Source organism: Myiozetetes cayanensis, unplaced genomic scaffold (assembly GCF_022539395.1).
Source record: "Myiozetetes cayanensis isolate MyiCay16 unplaced genomic scaffold, myiCay2020 scf27, whole genome shotgun sequence".
Taxonomy (NCBI): Eukaryota; Metazoa; Chordata; class Aves; order Passeriformes; family Tyrannidae; genus Myiozetetes; species Myiozetetes cayanensis.
Genome location: NW_026087488.1, coordinates 5,229,582 through 5,253,022, shown reverse-complemented (window position 1 = coordinate 5,253,022; position 23,441 = coordinate 5,229,582). Strand labels below are relative to the sequence as shown.

Below are 23,441 nucleotides of genomic sequence, written 5' to 3'. Positions count from 1 at the left end.
CTCTGCCATCCAAATCTGCAAAGGTTGATGACACTTCATTCACAGCTGCCCTGAGCAAATCCCAGACTCCCACGATGGTTGGAGTTGGAAGGGACCCTAAAGCTCATCTCGTGCCGTGGGCAGGGACACCTTCCCCTAGCCCAGGTTGCTCCAAGCCCTGTCCAGCCTGGCCTTTGAACACTTCCAGGGATGGGGATCTTTGAAGATCAACTTCATGCCAGCCAAGCGCAGTCCCTTTTAGTTTTCTAAACCCATTCTTATGTCAGAAATGGAGGCATTATCTCAGATATTTAAGTGTATGCTCCTTTTTTCTTTTTTTCCAGAAGCAATCTGTGAGGAACCTGTGACACATTCCATTTTCGTTTTCATTTTTTTCTATCATCTTAAAACAGTGAAATTACCACGTCTTACGTCAGACAAAGCATCGGGGGTGATATTTTTCTTGAGCTGCAGAAACCTCTATCTGATTGTCTGCCTTTTGGTCATAGGTTCACCTTCATGTGTGGGGCATACATGGGGATTTGTACAAGAATACAGAGAGGGGTAATTGTATTTATAATACAATACAGACTATAATATAATATACTATACATAATATTATATGTGTGTGTATTACATATATACCACAAATATATGTAGATATATTATATAGATATATGTTATACATACATACATTCATATACATCTATATTACATATATACTGTATGTAATACTATACTAATATGTAATGCTATATGTATGTATATTACCTATATACAATATATAGGCATGTATATAACATATATACTATATATATACACATATCTATTACAGATATACTACATGTAATACTGGAGTAGACTATTTGTAACACAGAGGAGTAGTACTATTTGTATTGTCAGCGTTTGAGGGCAGCAGAAACACTGAGAGAAAGACCCGCCCTGAGGGAAATGCCGCCCCCCTGGAGCGTCCCCCGCCTGGCCGCCAGCCGAGCCCGCTGCCCCACAACCAGGGCGCCGTGTCGGGCACGGCCCCGCCACCCCCGGGCGGGAGGGCGGCGGCTCCGTCCCGGCCATTCCCGGCCATTCCCGGCCGCCCCGTCCCGGCTCCCTCATCCCTCCTCCCGGCCTCTCCCGCCCTCCGCCCGTTGCCAGGGAGCCGCCGTTGCCATGGCAGCGGCGGGGGCGCATGCGCGCGCCCGCGGGAGTGCCCGGATGCAGCGGGAGGAGGCGCTGCCGCCATATTTGCCCGGAGAGCAGCGAGCTGGTAGCTGCCGAGCCCCCCGGACCCATCGGCTGCCATCCGCCCCGCGCCGCCCCGCCGCCGCCCCGCCCGTAGGACATGGACGATCGGGAGGACCTCGTCTATCAGGCCAAGTTGGCTGAGCAGGCCGAGCGCTACGATGGTGAGCGCGCGGGCTCCGGGAGGGCCGTGCACGGCCAAGGGGAGAGGGAAGGGAGGGAGCGGCCACAAAATGGCGGCTGGGCGGGGGAGGGGGGCAGGGGCGGAGGAGGGGGCGCACACAAAATGGCGACGGGGAGCGCCCTGAGGGCCGGTGGAACCGGGGATGGGGGGCCCGGGCGAGGGGGTGTCTCGGGCCGGGGCGGGGCCCCGGGCGGGGGGCGGTGGCGGCAGGAACCGGGAATAAAATGGCGGCCGCGAAGGGCGAGTCCTGGGGGGGGCCGGGGAGCCGCCCCCGCCTCGGGGGGCCCCACAAAGAGCCCCCGCTGCCCCTCGCGGCTCCGCGGGGTCGGTGCGGGCCGGGCCCGGCGCTCCCCCGGCCGGGCCGCGCGGGGCGAGGGCGGCTCGGCGCAGACAACGCCCATGGGGGGGGCCCGGCCCGCGGCCCCTCGCCCGCCGGGCTCCTCTGGGGTCCCGGGGGACGGGGCTGCGCCTCCTCCTCTGCCTTCGCCCCCGGCTGGAGACCCTGCTGCCCCCGGCAAACCCGGAGAGAGCGAGCGCTCGCCCCGCAGGGATCGGGGACGTGATTCATTGCCCAGAGAAAACTCGTTCGCTCTCATTATGTGGTAGAAATTATTACGGATCGTTTTACTTTTCCAGCACCTTCTTTTCATCCTTTTTTTCCATTTGAAGCTTGTGCGCTGTGCCTGATCATTAAACAGACCTGATCGTTTAATACCTGGGGAAAAAGGGGTGCAGGGGAGGAACTGGCAACCCTGGGTGGTGTCTCTTGGCCCAAAAATGTCTGTCTTGCAACTGTTCCTTTAAACATGGTTCCCTTGCACAGAATAGAAAGGGCCTTTAATTTTCTCGATGGTGTTGCTCATCTGGGACTGTTACTTTGGCCCAAGAGCTGTGATTATTCATTTAAAGTGAAATAAACACCCTTGCATGTAGAAAGTGTGAATGCAGTTACACTTTCATTTAGAGGTAGGAAGACACTCTAGATATTTTCTGTTCATAAAATTCATCAAGGTTTCACCAAATGACAGATTTTTACTGAGTTGCGCTTAAAAAACTTGCGATGGCACCATCGCAGAACGTCTGAAAAATGCACGTTTTGGAGAGGGAAATAGAACCTACAACAAAAAGGAGGGCTAAGTAAAGCTCCTTTCAGTTACAGTTTCGATAGGGAAATATGGTAGAACAAATAATAGCACTATATGAGAGCAGTCAGGCAGTTTCCACAGTAACTGAAGGACTTACAGAAAATAAATGCCCTCCCAGACCCCAGGTATTGGGGTATAGCGTGACTGACTCAGGCAGAGGCTCACGTGCAGTTCCATATTCCACAATAAGTGTGCAAGAGGGAAGGGTTCTCCACCTGGCATGGAGGAGTCAGTGCAACTGGAAGTGTTGGCTTTGGTTTGAGTGGGAACCCAGGTTGGACGCTTGGCCAAAATCCTGGAGGATTCATCATCCTTGGGAGCTCTTGAGGCATTACTGTGTTTCTGGGGTTTTCTGAAGTCAGCAGTAAATCAGTTCTTTCAGAGGTAATCAGACTCTCCCCCCTGGTACAGATCTGCAGTGCAAACTTCCTGTCAACTAATAAAAATTGATTAGTGGGGATTATTGCCTTGGTGCAGCGTTTCCCTTGATGGACTTTTGGTTCTACCAGTGCTGGGAATGTTTGCTAAACAAGCTGCCTAGAGCAAAATGCAGACTCGTTCTTGTATTGCTTCTGAATGGGAATGAGACTTGTTACAATTTCGGAGGGAGCACTAAACTTCCAGTTGCCTTGTTTAAATCACTGCTGTGGGTTTTAGACTTCCAGAGTTTTTGGGAAGCAAGTTGGGTAAACGTATTTTAAGTTTCACCCTCTGATTCTGCCAAGTGTAAATGCATCTTCACGTTGCTCGTGTCCATGGCCTGGAAGAAAATGTACTGTAGATACTGTTTTATCATCTAATTCTGTGTTCTTGTTCAGCTGAAACAATTAAAAATTATTGGCATCATTTGTTCTTGTTTATACGAAATAATGCAGTTCTGCCAAGATCACAGCAGAATAATTCTGTGAACAGAATGGTTTGGGAAGCAGTATGGCAAAATGTAAGTTAAACTTAATTTTGCTCCTCAGTTCACTCTTTGAGCTGCACAATCATGAGGTCACAGTTACCAATTGACACATATAAAATGAGGTGATGGTAAGTACTGTCTACAGATATGTTGTAACACAAATCCCTTGGGTAATTTGAATACGAGTTTGACAATTTTTTTCTATGCTTAACATTAGGTTGTGTCAAGTCCTGTCCCATCTTCTTTTTCCTGGAGACTAAGAGTGGTGGGTTGCTATTTATGTAGAGCTCCTGGCATTTATAGCAGCACTTATGGTGGGCATCCAACTGTGGCTTCTTTGGTGTTACTTACCTGACCTACTTAGGGAATTCAGGAAGTCTTGGGAGCTGCATTTGTGAATGGTTGGGAATCGAGTCTTGTGTCTGTGCTGTCCTCAGTGTGTTGGCCCAGATTAAGAGGACAACTTTCTAGGTACTTCTGCAGTGTAAGTAGCACTTAAACCCTGATCTCTAGAGATAGTCAGACACCCAAATCTCTTAATATCTTCACAGATCTGCTTAGGCATGTCATGGCAAATCACAAAATGCCAGGAAGCTTACTTTGTAGTACAGGAAGCTTTGTGAGAAATCTCACTCACTGCTATTCCTTCAAACACTGTCATTGGTAGAATAATGTGTAACTCTAAATGGTCTCCTTTTTTGGAAAACAATTGGAGTAAGTAACATTGTGTTGGCTTGTGAAGTTACCATCCTACCATTTGAGTTCTTCATATCAAGAGGATGGATCTGGATTGCTGTAGACTGCTGCTGAATGTTAGAAACCTGTTCCTTGTGATGGGAGCTGGGTAACATCTGTTTTATTCAGAGTAAAAAAAAATTACATACTTTAAACAGCTGCTTTGTACTGCAAGTCTTGAAGTACATGACTAAGGTGAGGTGGAATAGGTGGGATTTGCCCCTCAAAACCAGCTAATAGGTCAAGGGACAGGTAAGGAAAAAACCCAACCCATCATTATTTGAGAGATCTCCCAGTGCAGCACCTTATGTATTTAAAAATTGTCTCTCAGGGAAATGTGTCTTTATTACGAGGGCAGTGTGTGCAGCAGAGGCTTCAAGTCAAGATTTGAACCCCTTTTAGAAAAAATTTCACAGTAACAGGTCTACAGCTTAGAGCTTAATAAAGAATCAATAAACTAAGTCAAAAATTAGAATTTAGGTTGTGTATTAATTTTGGTTTGCAGATAATTGGTCTATGTCAATCAAATGTCAAGCACACTTAAGTTTTTTGGGTTTCTTCCCCAATTAATGTTCAGCACTTACCCTGTCTGTCAACATGTTGTAGTGATGTGGGGTGTAACTGTCTGAATTGGGTACATGTGAAACTGCTAAAAGGCAGAAAAATCTCAGCATATCCCTGAGAACTGTGGGAATCTCAGAGTTACATGGCCAGGACGGTGTTGGAGGAATAAAACTGATAATTTTTTTGAGGGACACTTGTACATAGTGGGACATAAATTGACTTGTGATGGTGAGGAGTTGTGTGGGAGAGGGCCTTTATCTGTATTGGCCTTCTTGAACTGCCTGAGGTACCAAGAGCAACCAAAGGAGACAAAATTCTACAGTTGGATGGTTTGGTTCTCCACAAGGAGCCCAGAAGCTTAACTGGTGTCCAGTGCACTGAGTACTTGTGTCACATCTCAGTCAAGCCCAGAAATGGATGATGAGGCTCAGTCTTTAGAGGTGAAATACTGGGAAAACACCCTTTATTTGTGGTCACAGCTTGAAGACATTATAGTCATGACTTAGAAATTATGTTCTCGTTGCAAGAAGGACTTGTGGTGGTCCATAAGGACTGATAATGCAGAACATACCACTGTTGCTTGGATAACTCGGCCTTACCCTGTGTTGTTTCTCCAAGTGTGTGGAGGTCCAGGTGTATTTGTAGGACTGTGTATTACAGTCACATGGGGGAAATGTTTTAACTGCACCAGCTTTTCCACACCTTACACGAGGAAGAGCAGCATAACCCTCTGCTTTGTCCACCAAATAATCATCAAAGCCTCTGTGCAGGATGGATATCATTTTGTATTTTTTTACTCCTTGCTTGTTGGTTGTCTTAACTTCTTGGAATCCACCTGTTCTTTTATGCTCATTTGTATAGAACTTGAACATGGTGGTGAGCGTGAAATACCTCTCATGTTTACTTGGGTTCTGGTCTGAGCCTTAGAACCAGCTCAGCTCTCTAAACGAGGAGCAAGATTCATTTTTTCCCTGAGTAGTAGTTGTCTGAGCTGAATCAGCCGGTTGGGAGGTCAGAGGTGTTGAGTTGGCACGAGGGAATTGATAGGGAATGGGGTAAAGCCATCCATGCCCTCACCTCCCTGTGAGCTGCAGGAGGGGCTTAGCCATCCCTGAAGTCTTACTGGCCAGATGCTGGATTTCTTAAGAGAACAGAAAAACCTGCTGCAGGCAACGTAATAGTGTTCAGAAGAAGAGTTCCCGGGGATGGAAGGAGGCCTGCAGTTTTGGGGAATGCAGTCTGGGGGCATCAGTCTGCACAGTTAAAGTCATCACTCTGAAGAAAACACTCTTGCTCCTATTTCTTCAGTTCCTTTTGTGTTTGTTCTTAGCAGTTTGCTGCTACTGCTGAGTCAGTCCTCAATATTTGCTTCTGTTTCTCTGGATCACTCAGAAGTGTTAGGGTGCTTCCCAGCACAGATCCCTGGGTGATTCCACTGGTGGTCTTTCTCTGTTCTGAGCCCTTCAGTCTCACATTCATACCCTGTTTCCTGTCTTGCAGCCAAATGTTTATCCATGGGAGGACTTTCCTTGCTGTCCCATGGCAGTTGAGTTCCTTAAAGCACTTTGGGTGAGGGACCTTGTCAATGCCTTTGGGAAATCCAGGTAGATGATGTCAATCATGGCTCCTTGTCCACGTGCTTGGCTCATTCAGAGCATTCCAGTAGGTTTATGAGGTGTTACTTGAGTTTACAGAAGCCATGTTCTGCAGCATAATGTTTATGCAGATACCCACTCATTCAGGGTAGTTTCTGTGGGTCCCTTTAACCTGACCCCTGGTGAGTATCAGGTTAATGGTTTTGTAGTTCCTCTTGAGTGTCTGGAACCCTTCTCAGGTTAACAATGCTGGCCACTTTGTGTTTGCTGCTGCTGGTAAAGACTTAACTGAGAGATTACACTTCAGGGTCAGATACTTTGAGTTCCTGTGACTTGTGGCTGATCATCTTTTGTTTGTTGCAAGAATGAAAAATAGAAGACAAGTACTTGTACTAAGTCTCCTCTGAATACTGGTTATGGTGCATGATCATCTATGGTGGACACGTGGCAAGACTTCTTTTTTCTCCTATTTTCTTCACATCCTCACAGCACTCTGGATACTCTCACCTTTTAGCTCTTGAAATGCTGAAATAGATAACTGGGCAGCAGCTTAGAAACTTGAAGAGCTTGGTCTTCTTTATTGCCCTTAGATAAGGGGAATAAAAAGGATTAAACTCAAAGCACAACTTCCTTTTTCTGATGCTCTGCTGCTGCTACTAAAGTTTTAATGGAGGGTTAAGACAGTGCTTCTGCTACTCTTCATAAATATCTAAGAATTCTACCTTTTGGGTTCTCCTGAGATTCATTTGATCTGACTGTGATGGCCATCAAGTCATCTCCATCCTGCCTTTACACAAGAAGATCTTTTTCTGTTCTTACTTCAACCAGCTTTCTCACTTGTAAGTAGTTCCTCTTTTGGAAGTGAGACACCACTGAGAGATGTTCCAGCTCCTGTTTCTGCTGTGGTGAGGATGAACCAGTGTGTGATGGCAAGGGGTGGTTACTCCAGCACTGATTGAAGTAGATTCTGGTTAGGTTTGAAATCATGAGGAGGGGTTGTTCACTATATAAAACAATTGTTTGTAAAACAGGCAGTCTGACATTGTAGCATCCTGGTTAGGGAGACCCAGGCACTATGAAATACCTCAGCTAGAGGCTGCAGATGCTGTGGTTTTACCCCAGCCAGTTCTCTTCAGTGCATCAGCCTTTGTTTAGGCCAGGTGGTTTCTGCTACAGGCACAGATTTTGGTGGAACTATCAGATAGTGGCTGTTCCTTTGGTAGGGTCTGCTGTTTCTTGTTTTGTATCCTGTATTGGGAAGGTTCCTAATCTTTCCTTTAAATTTGTTGTCCATCTCCCATTTCCATATTCTCTACAGGGACATTGCAGTTCCTCCGATTTTTTTGGGATTCTGGAGTTTGAGAAGCAACAAATACTTAGTTTCTCATCTGTGTCTGTTGGACAGGCAGTCATTATTTTGTGACCTAGTAGGAGTCCTTATCAGCTGTGCCTGTTGTCCAAATCCTGTAGCTTGGCCCCTGCTAGATGGTTTATCAAGCATGTGCTTCTCAACACTTGTAAACTTCCCTTTACCTTTTAGAGTAAGGCTTATTCTTAGTCTTTCACGTTAAAACCCCGATCCCAAGCTGTGTACCTTGGGATTTTAAAAACCTCTTGTAGGCAGCTCTCAGTGTGTGGTGACCACTGCCCAAACCCTTTATGCTTTCAGGCTGTGCATGTGTGTCCCTCCTGGTGCTCAGCAGTGGCTGGAGGGGAGTCAGCAGTGTTTGCAGCGAGGAGCCAGTGTTTGAAATCGGAGTAGTAGAGTGCAGGAGCTTAAAAAAGTGACATGAGCATCATTATAGCTTCACACTATCACAGGCAGTTGTTTGGAGTCTCAATCAAATGCCCTTTTTCAGTAGAATTTACAGATCTGATCAGACCAAAAATCTGTTTATTGTGTTATTTCTTAACCAGCAGCAAGTACTTGGGGAAGGATATAAATCTAGGGCGAGTGTGTCATTCTCCAGAATATTCCCCTCTTCTTCCACAGTTTATACGTCTGGGATTTCCTGCTCTGGTGGTGGCATGATCTGACAGGAGCATAATAAATCAACAGCCACAATCAACTGACAGGCTGGAACTTAACCACTTAAACTACAGTCCCTGGCTTTTTGAATCTGCATAACACGACTTTCTCCATAATGCAGTGTAAGCGGCTCGGGGTTGTGTGTGCAGAGTTGTCATTGCTGCACTGATCCTTCTTACTGAAACGTAATCTCAGACGTGTGTTTTGTCTTGAGTGGGCCCTCAGCTTTTCACCTCCTTGTGGAAACGTCCAGATAGGTAGAGCTGCACTTAGAATATAAAAACATTTTTTTTCTCTTGGCAGGCATAGATGGCTTTGTTTTTGTATAGAATTAGTTTTCAGTTGGAGAAGATACAGATATGTTGTCCCTTTGCCTTTTTACTGCCACGGTTCTTAAGATTATACATCAGGCTTAAGCTTTCAGGGCTGGATTGTGGCTTTACCATGGGAGGCCAGGTATGTGCATAATATTATTTTATCTTGTTGAAATATCAGCCCAGAGTTTTGGATTGTAAGTAAAATTGTGCTCATTGCTAAACTGGAAACCTTTCTCCAACAGCTTCATGGGTAGGCTGATAAATGTTTTCTCTTTGGGTAAGACACTTGTTTATGGGTAGGATTCTGATCTGTGGTTGTGCAGTTAACTGCTAGCAGGATAAAGATTTTGAGAGAAGACCTTTCAGTTCCTTGTATCAGGAATTCCTTTATATTGAGAGGTTGTGTACCCAGGATGAGGAGTTGGTGAAGCTGGAGGGTTCACAGCTGAAGGAAACCTCAGGTGCTCCCCCCATCTTCCAGCATCTTCTTATCAGTGACTGTCACTTGGCAAGGAGTTGTTTGACTTACTGACAACTCAGGCATGGAAGTGTTGGGTGATAAGATCTGGTTTCTGACACCAGTAGTTCTGAGCAGGTGGCTGTTTTCCTTTGGCTCCATTGTTTCCAATGGTCATGGTGGCTCTACAAGAGGGTAGTTAATGACTTTCTTTGCAGAAGACTGAAGAGGTGGAGCAGGGTAAATATGTGCTGACAGAGGTGCCTCTGCTGCTGCTCAGCTTGGATTGGATTTGCCCCCTGGGGCACAGGGGTGTTGGACCTTTGCTTCAAGATGTTTAGGCAAGTGCTGGATAAAATCCTGCAGAAGCCAAGCAGTTGATCAGATCTGTAATGGGAGGTTTGAGTGTGCTCTGAGAATCAGATGCTCCTTTACAGGGAACAGCAAGTCCTGTGTGTAGTTTTTTCTTCCAAATTTCCACAGTGGACAAATTTTTCTACGAAAGAGGTCATGAAGGAGACCTGCAGTAGAGTTGAGAAAACATACCCATTTTTTCCTCAGCTGTTGCAATTTTCTGTTACTTCTCCAAGCACCAGGTTTTTCTTCTGGAGGTTCCTGTTGCAACTTTGACTCTCTTCCCTCCTAACATTACTCACACTTCTCTACATCTCTTCAAACCTGGATTTTATTTTCTTGATAATTACCATGTTACACTGTGTTCCAGTTGACAAATTAGCAGAGCATTCTGTAATTTTTCAGTTTATCCTGACAGTGCCAAGAGCCAGGTTACATTTGCTCCTGCTTTTCTCCCTGTTCTCTGCCTCCTCTGAAGCACTTTGAGCAACACACATTCCTGTAGGATTGTCCTGATAACTCTAATGTGGAAAATTGTTATGTGGAAAAATGTTCTTTCTCCTAAATCATTTTTTCCTGTTAAAAAAGCAAACAAATCCCAAACCAAAGAAATAAAAACAAAAACTAAATTAACTTTAAACAATTTTGGAGGAGCCTTGTCAAATGCCTTTAAATGAACATCAGATACTTCCTTTGTGTATGTGCTGATTGATTTGTTTGGAACACTCCGGTGTAAAAGTGAGGAGTAACTGTGATGAAAGGAAGAGGAAGCCTAATTTCATGAGCTGTCATTAACATCCAGCTTGTGTTGAATGGTTTGAAAGATGCTTCAGCTGTGAGAATTAATTGCCTGACCTCTTCCTCCTAGAAATGGTTGAGTCAATGAAGAAAGTGGCTGGAATGGATGTGGAGTTGACAGTGGAAGAAAGGAACCTGCTTTCTGTTGCGTACAAAAACGTGATCGGAGCCAGAAGAGCTTCCTGGAGAATAATCAGCAGCATTGAACAGAAAGAAGAAAACAAAGGTGGAGAAGACAAATTAAAAATGATTCGGGAATATCGGCAAATGGTAAGCTGGGGTGGGTCTGACAGCACTGGGTCACTTGTTCCAGTCCAGCTGTGGTACCCCTGCCATGGTCACACTGCCTGGTGTGGTGACCTGTGACAGCCTTGCAGGGCTGCAGTTTAGTCCTTATCTGGAGAATAAATATCCTTGGTGAAGGGGAGAGGTTGGGTGTTTTGTGTAAACACTCAGAAAGGGCAGTAGACTCAAGAGAGGGAGGGCTTTTCCTTCAGTGCATCGACAGATCTGCCAAGAATATGAACTGTGCTGACACCTTTTCCTCCCTGCTTGCTCAGGTGTAAGGCTGCACATGCTCAGGAGGTCCTTACTCTTTCCTCTCCAACCTGACTTACCCCAAGCAACTTTTGTTTTCATTAACCCTGTCAGAGGAGGTGTTTGGCTGTTAAGCTGCCCCTTCTGATAAAAATTGCTTTGGGTGAGTCTCATACAATGACACTTTGTGCAGTTCCAGTTCTCTGTCCTGCAGAGTTCAAAATCCTGCCAGTTGAAAGGCCAGTGGGGAGGGATCTTCAGTGCTGCTCTTGGCTCCTTTACCCTGTGTCTTATCACTGTGTGTTCCTGGGGGTGGTGGATGCTCAGATGTCACGGTCATCTCGGATGTGTAACAACCTCCAGGGCCTTGCTGTTTTCTCTCTTTTGAGAGAGGGAAAAATTGATCCACATAGCTTCATGGTGACTGTTCAGTGTGTGCAGCTTTACCTAAAATGGAGAACTTGGAGCAAGCTTTGGCTTTCATTGGTAAGGGCTAATGAAACCTTCAGCTGTTAGAACAGGGAGTTGCTGTTTCCCTCTTCTCTCAGTGATGGTTTAGCACGGAACAGGCATGCTCCCATACTGCTGAAATCCCACACACTTCTGCAGAGACTTCATCTGCATTATCTGAGGACAAGTGCCTCCACATGGTTCACATCTTCACTTCCAGAGAAACAGTGGAGTCTGTTATATCACCTGGCACTGATTCATTTACCACCAATGGAAATGATGTTGGCTTGGAAATCTTCTCTCAGGAATGGCTCTGGACTACTTTCTGTTGACTCACAGGCTTTCTGTTGCTCCATGGAATTGTTAAAGTTGTGAGTTTCTAATTTTATGCTAGCGTGATGATGGGATGAGACTCTGCCAGTTACATGCAGTCCCAAATACCTTTTCTTGATGGATGTCTACAATCTTTCTAACAGAACACAGAAAACAAGACAATAGCTGTCTAATGATTGTTTAAATTTGTCTCACACTGTGTGCTTCCAGGTTCTTTTGCACAAGATTTTGTGGGTGGTTTGTGTCTTTTGCCAAAGATCCTTTAATGGTGAAAAGACTTGGGTTTTGGGGTTTTTTTGTTTTGGAAGGACTTTAGAAATAGCCATTATTCTTTGTAAAAAGGACAAGGACCATGCTGGACTGGGGTGCAAGAAATAGATGTCTGTAGTCCTTGAGGCATCAGGACAGAGAGGCCACACTGAAGTGCAGGGTCATGCCAGCAGTGTCTTCAGCTGCTAAATCCTTAAAGGGAACAGCTCTCACAGCTGCCTGAGGTGGAGGAGTGCAGTGAGAACTGGCCTGTGGTTCTGTGCTGGAGAAACACTGGCTGAGCCTGCTCGGCTCCAGGGGGAGTTTCTCCAAGAGTGTTGTCTGTAGCTGAAGACCAGATCCTGTTAGGAACTGCTGGGAGAACTTCCTAAGGGTTGGCATCTGCTGTAAGGAGAGTGAATGGGTTTGGTCTCCATCAGTATTTATAACTTAGCTCGTGGCTGATGTTTGGAGGGTTTTTTTGAGCTACCAGCCAGCCTGACTCGGGGCAGAGCTCAGGGGATGGTGTGTTGAGAGGGCAAGGGCAGACTGGGTTTTTAAGAAGCATCAACCAGGCCCCTGGGAGGTGCTGGCAGACAGCAGGCTTTGCCTCTCCCCAAACCACCTCAGATAAATGTAGCAAAACACATCCATAGCCGTGGGGGAAAGGCCCCTTCCCTGCTTCCTTTGGGGACAGGCTGCTCTCCTGGGCCTCGTGGCCATCTGGACGCCCCCCTGGGTGTCCCATCTGGCTGTGAGGAGAACACGCTGGGGTTTGTCCTTCATCCTCGAGAGCATGAGGGGGGTGTGGCTGCACACAGTGCAGTTCCTTCCTTGCAGTCCAGCCAAGTCCATTCCCATAGCACAGCACAGGTGTCCCTTCCCCTTTCTGCTCTGGGTTTGTGGCAGATGGGGCTGGGTGTGTTTCTAGTGCTCTGACTTAAACCCTGGGTTGTGTTTTGGGGCACCTGCCAGGCTGTCTCCTCCATCCCCTCCTCTTAGAAAGGTTAGGCAGTGAATAAGTTTGCTTATTTTATTTTGATCACCTGTGGTTTAGAAGCTTTTCTGTGTGCAGAGTACTCGGCCTGATGAGCCAAAGGAATCTGATGAAGCCAGCAATGGCACTGAAATAAAGACAGGCAGGGGGGATTGGGGCAGCTTCTGGGGACCCACTGGGGCGAGCAGCCCTTCCTTGCTGGTCAGATTCTGTAGTACCAGATGTCATATTTGGAGCTGGATGGTGATAGACCCTAAACCTGCCTGTTAGGAATGCTCTGAGCAGGCTTAGTGTGGGCTCTTGTGCTGGTTTGCTGCTTTGCAGAGCTTGCTAAGCCCTCTGTCTAGAACAGATCCTTTTTGTACAAGAGCTTTTAGGGTTTTGTTGTTGGTTAATTTTTTGTGTGTGTGTTTTGTTTTGTTCCTAATCAACTTGATTTGTATTAAATCTTTTTAAACGAAGCTTGGTCAGGACATTTGCATTGCTCTGGACAGGAGCTGATCTCTGATAACATGTGTGACTGATCCTGTAGGCAAAGCTGAAAAAAGGTGTGTCTGAGATGAAATAGAAGTTTGTACATGTATGGTTATTTAACTAAAGAGGATTAGAAACTGATTTAATTCTTTGCAGTTTTGCTGAAGATCTCTCTGCAAAAGAAGTCATTGAAAAAGAGGATCAAGAGGAAAGAAGTTTGCAGGAACTGACTGCTGGCCAAAGGTTTTATATTGTAGCCCAAAAATATATGAAGTAGATTCTTCTCAAGTGACCATATTTCAGCAACTTCCTTAAGCTTTTGTCACATAACTCTTAAGTACAGCATCTGTTCCTCTGAATGTCAGGGCATTCTGACATTGCTTGTACATGAAAATTGCTGCTGATTAATTTATCTAAAGGAACTTTTGCAAATCTGTTACTTTGTACAAATCAGTGTGTGTGTGTCTGTGCCAGTTTAACGTTTATTTTGGATCTGTAATTTTAACACCTTTTTAGTAACACCTTTTTAGCTGGTGTGGTTACAAACCCTGACAGTTTGGGAGCTGAATGGTGGTAAAAAATGGCAAGAAAAATGCTTAAAGAAAGGAGGAAAGCGAAGTGCTCAGGTGGGAGGAGAGGAAGGGACGGTGCACTCGCTGGGGCTGCTCTTGTGAGCCAGAACATGCAGCTTCTGGCAGTTTTTTGTAACTGATATTGGTGCCTTTGCTTGAAAAAATCTCTTGCTTTCTGTGAAATCAGCTCGAGCCAGAGTTGTCTTCAGCTGTAGGTGCAAAAGTTACCGTGAGATCATGAGAAAGCAGCAATTGGTGTCTGTCTGCACTTAACCAACCCCTTCTGCTGGAATGACGTGGGAGGCTCAGGTTTTGGCAGTATGGATGTCAGAGGAGGGTTTTTAGCTTTTTGGGGCGTGCTTTGGTTTCTTTGCTTTCAGGTGTGAAACTCCCTGGGGTAAAACCAAACCTCATCCAGCCCTTGCTTTATATTTGAAACTAGAAAAACTGAGGGTGATGTGGCTACATTTTCAATTCTGACTATTACAATCCAGCATCTGGTTTTAAATAGGGCTTTATATGCTGCTTTTTTGGCCACAGATCTCACTGGTAGAGTTGATGATTTCTGCTTTTTCACCGCGTTGCTGCACTTTGTCTTTTTCATTTGCTTCTGGAGTTTGTTTTCATCTTGTACCTGACTTTTCTGTTTGCTGGCCCATCCTTGTTCTGTTTTGATCCTCCATGCTTTTTGTCTTCAGGCTCTTCTGTCAGAGCTTTGCCTCCAAGTAGTCGCTGGAAATCTGTTCTGAAGGTGCCATTTAACTCTGGGGTGTAATGGGGTTTAGCTGATTTGTGTTAATTACCCTCTGATTGTCCCCTTCACTGTTGCCACTTTGAGAGCAGCCTGCCAGGATCAAAAATACAGGGAGTTGAGTTGTGCAGGCCTTGCAGTAAGGAGTTACATCCTGAGACAAACTTAATGCACAGTCTAGCGAGATGTCTTCTGGGGAATTTATAATTCCATCCTTGAGTTACACATTTCATCATCCATCAGTCCTTGCCTCTTGTGTGTGCCAGCTAATTGTGCAGAACTGTTTTGCTTAATGCACCTGTGGAGCAGCTGAATTGTATTTTTTCTCCCTTTGGAAATTCCTCTTTGGAATTTTATGATGTTACCAATTTGATTTTTTTGGAAATCGCTCTTAGTCTTATGAGCTGACCTTGCCCCCTCTTTTAATGATGAATTAATTATGAATTGTGTGTTTATTTTTATTACTAGGTTGAGACCGAACTGAAGTTAATCTGTTGTGACATTCTGGATGTACTGGACAAACACCTCATTCCAGCAGCTAACACTGGCGAGTCCAAGGTTTTCTATTACAAAATGTAAGTGTGTTCTTGTGAGGAAAAGACCTTTTACTGGGCCTGCAGTGGAGACAAAGAAAGGAGCTGTACGTGTGTGTTCTGCCCACAGTCCCTTCCAGAAAGGGGGCAGTTCAGTCATGTCTAACCAATGTCCCTTCTTGACTACCATGTCCTCATCATGATTTGGGGTAGATGATGATGTTTGGAATAAGGCCACGAGGACCTGATGTAAACTGTTGTGCAGCTCTTCAGTGTAAGAAACAGCAGTTTCCTTGAACTGAGCTCCTGATGGAGAAATCCCATCCCTGCTGCAGTGTTGTCTGCTCTGCTCATGAAGAGAAGAAAGTCAGGCAGACAGACAACTGTCATGTAGTGATGGTTTAAAATCCCCTCAGCTCCTAACACAGTGTTGTCCAGACAGTAATTCAGCAGCAGGCCCTCGGTGTGTGAATACATAAACATCAGCTTCAGAACAGAGCTGTTAATTTAGTGTCTGGTGGGGAAATGGGGATTACTGACTTCCTGCTGCTTCTGCTTTCAGGAAGGGGGACTACCATAGGTATCTGGCTGAGTTTGCCACAGGAAATGACAGGAAGGAAGCTGCAGAGAATAGCTTGGTGGCTTACAAAGCTGCTAGTGATATTGCAATGACAGAACTCCCGCCAACACATCCCATCCGCTTAGGACTTGCGCTCAACTTCTCTGTATTCTACTATGAAATTCTTAATTCTCCTGATCGTGCCTGCAGGTATGTGGTGACTGGGAACGTGGGGGAGTGTTGTGTGAATACCAGACAAGCCAAAAGCTGCTACTTGGGGAACTGCTTTTCCTCAGTGGGAACACTGGGCTGGCTTTCTTCCTGCGGGTGGTTGCTCTGGTTGACATCAATTCACTGGGAAGGTTTTCGACTTCACCGCTTTCTTTCGAGTCCAGAGCAGTGTGTTTGTGTGGGAGTAGGTGGTGTATGAGAAGCAGAACAGTGATCACCTTGATTTGATCAGCTAAGGCAGTTCAGCAGCTTGCCAGGTTAACTCTGTGCATGCCCTTAATCTGCCAGAGGTGTGAGGTGATTTAACGTGCCCCTCTTCCTGTTGGCTACTGCACAGGGTAGGAGGGATCCTGCTACTAATTCCTGTGACCTGTGAGCATGTATAGTGACAATGGCTCATCTGTCTGTAGGACTTCAGCTCATCTGAGCACAAAAGTGATGATTGAAACAAATACTCTTTGTCTTCTGTCCTGTCACTGCAGGTTATGTATTACACTTTCTTCAGGCTTTTAGCAGACCTCTGTCAGTTGTACTGCAGGATCCAGAAATTTTTAATAAACCAGTGTTCTTGAATAAAAAGTTTCTTAAGCACACAGGGTGGCTGGTTTTTAACATGGGAGATACTTGAATGAACATCTAAACACTGTTAAACAACACCAGAATTTGTGGAGGAGCTGTGGATGTCACACAGCCAGACCAGAGGATGGGTGTGCTAACTTGTGCTTCTGGATTCTGTGTAGAAATACTTGTGAACTCTGATTTTGCTCTGCCCTTCCAGGTTGGCAAAAGCAGCTTTCGATGATGCTATTGCAGAACTGGATACACTGAGTGAAGAAAGCTATAAGGACTCTACACTTATCATGCAGTTGTTACGTGATAACCTGACACTATGGACTTCAGACATGCAGGGTGATGGTGAGTAAATCCTGCTCCAAAAGCTGCACCCCCGACCTGTGCCCAGGACACAGAGCGTGGAAATGCAGATGGGTTTGATGATTTACTTCTGTCTTCCCTGGTAATCGACCCCCCTGCACTTCTGTCCTGCCTCAGCCTGGGGTGAGCTGGTGGGGGTCACAGTGGCTTCTTTGGAGAACTTCTCGGTTCTCCCTCCCCACCTGCCATCTGTGATTGTTCTAAAAGCAGTGACAGGGAGCTAAGCATGGATTGACTCGTTTTTTTTGAGTTACACCTTCTGTTTCACTGATTATTGGTAGTGAATTAAATATAATCTGTATCTAGAAAGATGAAACTCAAGTTTACTTTTGCAACAATCACGTTCTGCAGAGACAAGTGGAAAGAGCTGACTTTACTTTTACCCTGGGGGGAAATCAGTCGTGTTTAAACTATTTTGGGTAGCCCCAAATGCCCAGAGGTTTGAAACATCTGCTGAACTTCAGATAAATACAGGAGTGTCTTACATTTTTGGTGAGATGTTACTTGAAGCACAGTGGTGACCACACAGCGTTCCTGTGGGTGCCTCATTGGTGCAGTGTCCATCTGAAAGCTGCTGTAGGATTGAACTCTCCCTTGACTCCCCATTTCTCTGTGGGTCTGGAGTGTTGTTACTCAGTACCTTCTGCCTCTGCTCTTTGGGCTGTTGGCAGAACTGGGAATGCTGTAAATGTGTAGGGTCTTGGCTCCTGCTTTATTCCACATCCCAGTGCTTAAGGCTCTTGCACAGGCCTTGTTTCAGGGAGGTGAGATTATCTCGTGGCTGGATCCTGGGTGGATCTGCACAGGCTCTTCTCCAGCCACCTCAGGAGGTGCCTGCCTTGCCATGGATGGGCACTGGGGAAAAAGAAACCTGTTTGCAATTCCCACAGTTATGACCTTCAGTGTTTTTTAAGGGAGCCAAATACCCTGGTGCTCTGTGGAACCATCTCAGTGCAGTAACAGGGCTGGGTCACTGTTGAGAGACAGAAGCATTAGAACATCTTCCTAAAGCTCTTGGTTTGCCTGTGAGCTGGGTGATGTGTCTCGTGGATCTCTTATTTTGTAGAAGTTCCACAAGATTATTACAAGGCTCTTTAGATTTTTGCAAAAAGAAGTACAGGTTGGAATTTCTTGCTTCATAATTAGCTCTATATCATAAAATACAGACATTTTGGTTCTTTCTGGAGTATTTCAGATTATCCTTGTTATTGGTTCGATGTGTGCCAGAAAGGTAATGATTACAAAATTACTGCAGAAATATTTAAAATGGTGGTGTAATTCTTCAGATCCCCCAAAAAGTGTTTATGCAGAACGTTTAGACACGGGTGCAGAGTTAAGTTCCCTCATTTCCTCATGCCAGGCCAGTGTGCTCAGTGTGTTTAAACTGCTGCTTCCAGAACTCCATATTCCAAAGCAGGCAGAGCCTGTGAAGGATAAAGTCAATACTGGCACAGTTACCAGTTTCCCAGGGGTTGGGGGAGACTTGAAAAGGGCTTTTCTTTCGCCTTGAGCTTTTCCCTGTTTCCATTTCAGCTGTGCAGGTCGTAGGGAATGACTCAGTAAATCCAGGCCTTTCCCAGCTTTGCCCTCCCATCCCCTTTCCTGTAGCTCTTCCCATGGCACAGATGAGTGTTGAGTTGATTTCCACGCTTGTACTGTCTCCATATGATTCCTATTCTCCCCTTCTTTCCTGCTGTATAGATTCCTAAAGGAAAGTCCAACTGTTCATTTCCTAAAATCTCTACTTTGTAAGTGTCTGTCGTGGCTCCACGAGGTGCTCAGTGCCAGTGTCACTAACCGTGCCTGCCTCTGCCACTGCTCTGACAACGCTTGTGTCCCTGCTGCCACCCCAGGGCTGAGAGCCACAGGAACCCCCCTTGGGGAACTGAGCTGCATAGCTGGACACTGGGAATATTTGGGCATGACAAGAACTGTCACCTTGGCCTGTTGGAGGGGTGTTCGCTTCAGTGCGTTGGTTGGAGCATGCTCAGATCTTTGACTCATCAACCCGGGTCAGGGCTCTGCTTTCCTCTCTTAAATGATCTCTCATGTAATTCTCTATATAAATTTTGTTGTTGTTGAATGTCAGATGTCCTGTGTTCCTGGGCCACCTCCTCCAAAATCTACCTTGTGTTGTGCCTGGTGGTAATCCTGAATCTGGACATGCTCTGAGCAGGCATCCTGGTTACCTGCTGGAAGCCATTAGTCCCATTTGATTGGATTTTATCACAAATCAAGTTTTTAATTGCTAATTTCAATTTATTGCCCTTGAGAGAGTACTATCCCTTGTGCTTAAGTGGAAAGAAAACACTTTCTCGGTCTCTCTTATCAATTAACTGAGCTGTGCATGTGTTGTGGCCCCAGCTGAAGTACCTGAAACATCCCCTGTTGCAGTGGCACTTGGGCCAGGCCGTGGGGAGGGCGTTGCATGGGGCTCACTGGGGCAGCCCGAGTGTCCCCAACCTCAGGGGTCCTTGTGGACAGGCCTGAGCCCACTGCATGGCCCAGCTGGTTGAATATGCCCAAACTGGCTGCTTTTCAAGAGAAATTAATTCCCACTAAATGGTTTTGTTCAGTAACCTCGTCTAAGGTTTCTTGTCATGTTGAAGCAGAGACATTTCTTGTACCTTTGGTAATAACCTGCCATCAGTGCTACTGTGTAAAAGTACTTTGCTGTTGAAACTTGAGTGGACTTGAGCAGAAAAAAGCTCTAATTTCTAAACCTGTTTAGGTCTCATTTCTGTAGTGAGTGAGTGAATGTCCCTGCTGCTCTCTGGAGTAAAGATGAGGGTTCTGGGACGGTGTTTTTTGATCCAGGGATGTTGATCCACAGCCCTTCTGATGATTTCTCGTGTCTGTCCAGCCCTTGCTCGGCAGGACTGATCCCCTGTGCGGTGTCAGTTTTCAGCAGTGGTGGTTTTGTTTGTCCTCACACAATCCGTCGTTCTAATGGCCTGAGCTGCAGTTCTGGGTGAGGTGTGGGGGTGATTACCGGGCTTAATTTCCATGGAAACGCTTCCCTGCGGAACTGGCAGTGTGGGGTGTGAGTGAGTGTGTACTTGCATGAAAATATTAATCTCTAGACGCTTGTTAAGCCTTCCTGCAGGTGTCATGTGTGAAAGTTAATGTTGTCCTTATTTTTATCCACTTCTGTAGGTGAAGAACAGAATAAAGAAGCGCTGCAGGATGTGGAAGATGAAAACCAGTGAGACACAAAGGCCAACAAGAGAACCCATCTCTGACCACCCTTCCCCTTCCCCACAAAAACCCTCAGTGTCACTCTGAGAACCACCAAATCTGACTTTTACATTGGGTCTCAGAATTTAGGTTCCTGCCCTGTTGGGTTTCTTTATTTTTATTTTTTTTACACAGTTTAAAAGTTCTTAAAAGGCAAGAGTGAATTTCTGTGGATTTTACTGGTGCCAGCTTTTAGGTTCTTTAAGACACTAACAGGACTGCGTAAAGGCTCTTTCAGCATTACTGTATTGTGTTGCCAGCTGTGGTGACATTGCCATCAGCCCTGGAGGTGACACCTGAAGGCCCTTAGACTCGTAGGCAGAGATTTGTCCTGGCCAAGGCAGTGAGCATGTGGTGGCATCTTTCTTTTTCCTTTTTTTTCTTCCTTTTTTTTTTTTTTTTTTTTTTTATAACTGTTGAAACTGAATTTTATACCAATGTTTCAAACTTAATTGGGTGTTTAGCTTGAAGTTACGAGGTTGCATTGGGACATACATTGTAGTAGTGGTTTTACTGTATAAAAACAAACAAACAAACAAAAAGTTTCCAAACTGCTGAAACGTTGCTGAAAAATCATGGTGCTGGTAACAGTTCAACAATCCGTGGCTGCTCATTCTTGCCTGTTCTTTACTCTCCCTCCAAGCAGGTTAGCATTGAAGGTGGCATTGATAAGCCTGCATGCGTGTTCAATATTTTTTCTTTCTCCCTCCCCTCTCCCCATCTCCCTTCGCTCGCTCAACCTCTTTTGTTCAGTATGTGTAACTTGAAGCTAATTTGTACTACTGGATATCTGACTGGAGCCACAGATACAGAATCTGTATTGTTCTTACTGAAACACAGCATGGAATTAACATTAAACTTAAATAAAACAAACCTAAATTAAAAATGCCAAATATTACTATGGCTTTCTTTTAGGTTTGAGTTGTTTTGGGAAGTGTAACTTTTTTGGTTTGTTGCTTGTGGTAGGAACAGTTGGAGGGGGAGTGAGAGCCAGCAGGGACAGCCTGGTTCTTCAGCCAGGAGATAAGGAAGAGCTGGGCTGAGGTGGGAGTTGTGCTGCTTGCAGGGCACTGGGGGAGGCAGAGGCTCCACTCCCTGATCCAGCCTTTCCCTGCCTAAATGTATAAAACCCCTGAGCTGGTTGGTGCTTTCCCCTCACCTGCTCTTACAGCACTCCCCATGCATTGCAGTTACCCTGTTTTCCTTTTCTCCATCCATGTGTCTTGCTGTCCATCCTGCCAAGCTGATGGAAGATCCCAGTCCTAGAAAAGGACTGAAAAAACCTCTCTTGGAGTACCCTGTGCCTTGTCCTGGCCAGCAGGACTGCTCCGTGCAGACAGACGGGCCCAAGAGCCAGAGGTGAGCAGGGCTGGGGCAGAGCCTGCCCTGCAGAAAAGGGGAGGAAACTTCCACAATGAGACGAGGGCTGTTGGTTTGTTTGTAAAAATTTATTCAGCGTAGTCTGGAGGGGGTTACAGACCAGCACAGCCAGCTGTGTGTACACACACTGCAGCTCAGGGCTGGGAATGGCCCGCAGTGCATCCGGCATTCCAGGCCTGGCAGCCGAAGCAGGACAGGAACCGGAGCCGATGGGGGGGGAGAGGCAGCACTTTGGGTTAGATCTGTCAGGGCTGGGCTGTGGCTGCTGGTGCTGCTGCGTCAGGAGAGAGGTGGAATGGGAAGGATTCCTAAGGCAAGTGGAGTGCAGGATGCACTGAGGTCGAGCTGTGGTGTGCAGGCAGCAGGAATCCCACTCGGAGCTGTGCACCCTGTGGCCGTTTGGGGTAAAGGGAAGGTGCTGAGGATGAACCTCAGCGAGGTCTGAGCACTCCAAGTGTGTCCTGGGGCTGGGGAGCAGCAGCAGTGCTGACCCAGCCCGCCCTCGGAAGGCAGCACTGAGGCATCGACAGAAATACTGCGGGAACTCGAACTTCCAGTTATCGCTAAAAACAAGAGGAAAAGCCGTTTTTCCTGAACGTGCTGCTCTGAGCGCGGTGGGGAAGGGCAGTGGTGACTCCCAGGCAGGAGGGAAAGCCTGTGCCCATCCCACAGCCAAGGACTGCAGGCTGCACTGCCAGTCTGGAGAGGCACAAAGCAGTGGTAACCTCTGCAGTTTGTATCAGATTGTGTGGATATGAAAAATTCCTAAGGTATAAAAATAGAGAGCAAGAAATGGGACAGCTGACTTCAAAAAAAGGTAAAAGTCTCTGGATCCAGATCAGTGAGGAAGTTGCATGATGGGTTTTTCAGGTTAATAATACCTTGTAACCATAAACTAAAAACAACAAAAGAATTCCAAATCTAAAATATAAGTTTCCACATCAACTCCATCTCTCGTAGTGCATCTCATCCTCAGCTATAAAGTATTTACAGGTTTTTTTTACTCATTTACACAATATGGCTTCACTAAATTGTAACACAAAGCATTAAAACATCTCAGAGCAAAATTCTTCATAAAACATTCTGAATACAAAGTTTGGCATTTCATTGGTTTGGCTGAGAAAGCAGCAGAGTGACTTTGTTTTCCGATTGTGCTTTTTTTGGTGACGACAAGCACAAGTTTTGGTCGTTTCCATGGGGGGGGCTTAAACTCTGTTAACAGAGTCAGAGTCAGAGCTCCCTCTCCCTCAAAGCCCAGCTGAGTGTCCCGAGCTGGGGACGCTGCGTTTGGACCCCGTGTTTGCCACTTGGGAAAGGAAGAAGAAGAGAAGGCCTTTTTGTTGGGACTTTTGAGAGTAAAGACTAAAGCAGGATGTATTTTGTGGTGGTTCTGAAAAGTGCAGGTCTTTGGTAACGATAAACAGAAAGAGCAAAGCGAGGAAAGGGGGTGGGGTTGCTGGGAACAAAGTTCAGCCAATTCCATGGAGGGAAAGGTCCTGGCGCAGGGACACTTTTCATCATCGGGAATTCAAACGAGGAGCAACCTGCGGGAGAGGGAGGGGTTAGAAAGTGTTGGAAACAGAGATGCTGCAACAGCTTCAGTTCCCAAAAGTCTTCATGTTGAGGCTGCTCCAAGCAGCCTCATGGTGGTCCTGATGGGAGCTCCCAGCTCTGGCACTGGAAGAGGAGTCAGTGCAGTCTGGATTTGTTCTGGATTTATCTCTGGATAACCTTTAATCTGACAGTGCATAAATCAGCTGTGTGACTGTATCTGATGGGCAGGACCACCACAAGCAAGCTGAGAAGGGGAGAGGATTTTCTTTTTTTTTTTGCTACCTGTGTTTTTAAATGTATTTAAGATTTGATTTGCTCTGGAGTAAAGTGTGAACACCCTCAATA

General features: G+C 46.0%; 2 protein-coding genes across 5 annotated transcripts in view; one reads left to right on the top strand and one right to left on the bottom strand.

The window, feature by feature from the left end:
• Positions 1-1,182: 1,182 nt before the first annotated feature.
• On the top strand, positions 1,183-21,055 carry YWHAE (tyrosine 3-monooxygenase/tryptophan 5-monooxygenase activation protein epsilon). Its single transcript, XM_050322081.1, has 6 exons — positions 1,183-1,385; positions 10,377-10,576; positions 15,138-15,244; positions 15,765-15,971; positions 16,771-16,907; positions 20,082-21,055. Exons 1-6 carry the CDS (start codon positions 1,322-1,324, stop codon positions 20,132-20,134), a joined length of 768 nt encoding a protein of 255 aa, XP_050178038.1. The 5' UTR covers positions 1,183-1,321; the 3' UTR covers positions 20,135-21,055.
• MYO1C (myosin IC) overlaps positions 20,868-23,441 on the bottom strand; it is a 53,032-nt gene continuing 50,458 nt past the window's right edge. For all 4 annotated transcript variants that reach the window (XM_050322070.1, XM_050322071.1, XM_050322069.1 and 1 more), the window contains exon 32: positions 20,868-23,086. In XM_050322070.1, coding sequence (XP_050178027.1) covers positions 23,060-23,086 — 27 coding nt within the window. In that variant the 3' untranslated portion in view covers positions 20,868-23,059. The remainder of the gene's footprint in view (positions 23,087-23,441) is intronic.

Excerpts from the sequence above, each read along its gene's own strand:
- YWHAE (XM_050322081.1), top strand. The coding sequence starts at position 1,322 with ATGGACGATCGGGAGGACCTCGTCTATCAGGCCAAGTTGGCTGAGCAG. Across the intron at positions 10,577-15,137 it reads TTCGGGAATATCGGCAAATG|GTTGAGACCGAACTGAAGTT; the intron begins GTAAGCTGGGGT and ends TTTTATTACTAG. Across the intron at positions 15,245-15,764 it reads AAGGTTTTCTATTACAAAAT|GAAGGGGGACTACCATAGGT; the intron begins GTAAGTGTGTTC and ends TTCTGCTTTCAG.